The sequence below is a fragment of the Sinocyclocheilus anshuiensis genome, unplaced genomic scaffold (assembly GCF_001515605.1).
Source record: "Sinocyclocheilus anshuiensis isolate Anshui unplaced genomic scaffold, SAMN03320099.WGS_v1.1 scaffold428, whole genome shotgun sequence".
In the NCBI taxonomy this organism is placed as follows: Eukaryota; Metazoa; Chordata; class Actinopteri; order Cypriniformes; family Cyprinidae; genus Sinocyclocheilus; species Sinocyclocheilus anshuiensis.
Genome location: NW_015558563.1, coordinates 107,315 through 110,100, shown reverse-complemented (window position 1 = coordinate 110,100; position 2,786 = coordinate 107,315). Strand labels below are relative to the sequence as shown.

Sequence of the window (2,786 nt, the reverse complement as noted above, 5' to 3'; positions counted from 1 at the left end):
AATAATTTTAGCAAATGGATACAACATAAATAAACATGAATAGATAGATAGATAGATAGATAGATAGATGACCTTACTGAATTTAAAGTATTATTTCTAAGACTAAATTAATAATAAATAATATTTCATCAGATAACCCCCGACAATAATCAAGACCAGACTGACAACATGTTTACCTGTGCAATCAAATAATGCAGTACAAGGTTCATTATTTCATTGAGTCTGTCCTTTTATTTATAATGTTTCATATACATTTTTGTCTCTTTGTGAAATGCCACAATGTAACTAACATTTTGATTCCAAGGTATTAAATGGAATCTCACCAAAGAAATCATCTTTGTTCACGATGTGAACGTAGCCTTGATTTCACACAGACACGCATTTTCTGGTGACATTTTAAACTGCCGAGCCATTTAAATCTCTTCCCACACACAGAACACAAATAACGTCTTACATCTGCATGCATTTTCAGATGGATCTGCAAATGTGAGAGCAAAATAAAATTCTTATTACAATGATTACAATTAAACATTCTTCCTTTAGAGTGAATGCACTGGTGATTTTTCAAACTGCTCCTTTTTCTAAACTGCTTACCACAATCAGAACACTGCAATTTCTTTCCAGAATGAGTTTGCAAATGACAGTTCAGGTCTTTTTGATATGTGTAACTCCTCTTGCACTGAAGACATTTAAAAGGCCTCGCTCTAGTGTGCACTCTCATGTGAACTTCAAGGTTTCCTTTAAATGTGAAACCTTTTCCACACTGAGGACAAATGAAAGGTTTCTCTCCCGTGTGAATTTTCATGTGAGTTTTAAGGTTTCCTTTAAATCTACAACTCTTTCCACAGTGATGGCAACTGAAAGGCTTCTCTCCAGTGTGAATTATTACATGCCTCTTGAGGTTTTTCGTATCTGGGAAACACTTTCCACACTCAAGGCATTTAAAACCAGTCTCTCTGGAATGAATTCTCATGTGGTAATTAAGGCTTTCTTTTCGTGTGAAAGATTTTCCACACTGAACGCATATGAACGGCTTCTCTCCGGTGTGAACTCTCATGTGAGTCTTTAGATTTCCTTTTTGTGAGAAGCTATTCCCGCACAGTTTGCATGTGTAAGGGCACTCTCCAGTGTGACCTCTCATGTGAGCATTAAAGGTTGCTTTATATTTGAAACTATTTCCGCACTGAGGGCATGTAAAAGGCTTCTCTCCAGTGTGAAGTCTCATGTGAGTCTTGAGGCTTACGCTATGTCTGAAACTCTTTCCACACTGATGGCAGGTGTAAGGTTTTTCTCCAGTGTGAATTCTCATGTGAGACTTGAGGCTTACTTTAAATCGAAATTTCTTTTCACACTCTTGGCATTTGAAAATCTTTTCCTCTGTGTGCATTAGAATGTGTCTGTTGAGGTGTTTTATGTCCCGGAAATTCATTCCACACTGATGACATGTAAAACAGTTCTCTTTTGAGTGCATTATCATGTGGGAAGTAAGAGTTTTCTTACGTTTGAAAAACTTTCCACATTGTTCACATTGGAACGGCTTAACTCCTGTGTGACTGTTCATGTGATACTTAAGGTTTACTTCGGCTGTAAATCTTTTTCCGCACAGTTGGCAGGAGTAAGGCTTCTCTCCGGTGTGAATTCTCATGTGCCTGTTAAGGGTTCCTTTTTGAGTGAAACTTCTTCCACATTCTTGGCAAGTGAAAGGCTTCTCTCCAGTGTGAATTCGCATGTGGCCTTTAAGGGTTGTGTTTTTACGGAAACCTTTTCCACACTGTTGGCAGGTGTAAGGGCTCTCTCCAGTATGAATTCTTATGTGGACTTTAAGGTCTCCATGTTGTTTCTTATACTGATCTTTGTCTTCCATTTCATTCAGTACCTCATTCTCCTCTTTCAGCATCATCAGGTCTAAGGTGAAGAGAGATAAATACAAGTTAAAATGTCAAACATTGTTGACAAAATGGGCCCACTCAGACCTACTGGGAGATGCAACATGCTTCAAAAAACTACGTGACAGACAGTGATTAACCTCCTTCTTTTGTTTCTATACACAGAGAGACATTTGCATAGATCGGCAAACATAATCACCTAATTTTGTAATTGCGGCTAGGGATGGGCGATATGGGCTTAAAAATATATCACGATAATTTCTGATGTTTATTGCGATAACGGTATCAATGACGATAATTTAGGGAATCCAGTTTCTTTAGAGAAAAGTATTATCTTTCCTATTTTTACCCAAAATAGGGTGTTGTGAGCATTACCGAGTACACACTTAATGTAATGACTGTTAAATTCATACTGGAAGCCGGAGGACGCCCTTGCGCACAACGTGACTAATAAACACACGACTATGGCAATATACGGTTTATCTGAGTTCTTATTATTATAATTTTCATTAAACTAAAGTATATTTATAATGCAATGCCTTTATCACTGCTTAAATACTATGAAATATGTTGCGTGCCTTATTCTGTGTAAGAAGCCACATCATCTCACAGAAGGATTTATTTCAAACACTCGACTAACATTATGAAGTGAGTTTGGAGTAAAAATATGTTATTAAATGTGGTATTTTCACATGCTTTCAGATGGAGCAGCATTTACTACACAGAGCCGTAGTTCACTGAGAAGCTATGCAAACAGCTGTCATTATCGCGAACGATTTCTTCGATTTCATAATCGCGCAATAAAATCGTATGCCTTTTTTTGCGTATCTTGTCAGTAAACTACGGCTCTGTGTAGTAAATTCTGCGCCATCTGAAAGCACGTGGTGATGATTTCCTGCT

General features: G+C 37.5%; 1 protein-coding gene across 2 annotated transcripts in view; it reads right to left on the bottom strand.

Moving 5' to 3' along the window:
• Window positions 1–216: 216 nt before the first annotated feature.
• The window catches only part of LOC107679453 (gastrula zinc finger protein XlCGF57.1-like), a 4,521-nt gene continuing 1,951 nt past the window's right edge, over window positions 217–2,786 (bottom strand). Inside the window, exons 3-4 of one of the 2 annotated variants that reach the window (XM_016475000.1) lie at window positions 595–1,905; window positions 336–478 (exon numbers count right to left, since the gene is read on the bottom strand). In XM_016475000.1, coding sequence (XP_016330486.1) covers window positions 414–478; window positions 595–1,905 — 1,376 coding nt within the window. In that variant the 3' untranslated portion in view covers window positions 336–413. Of the gene's footprint in view, window positions 1,906–2,786 lie in introns of both variants that reach the window. The other variant, XM_016474998.1, reaches the window with a different exon arrangement.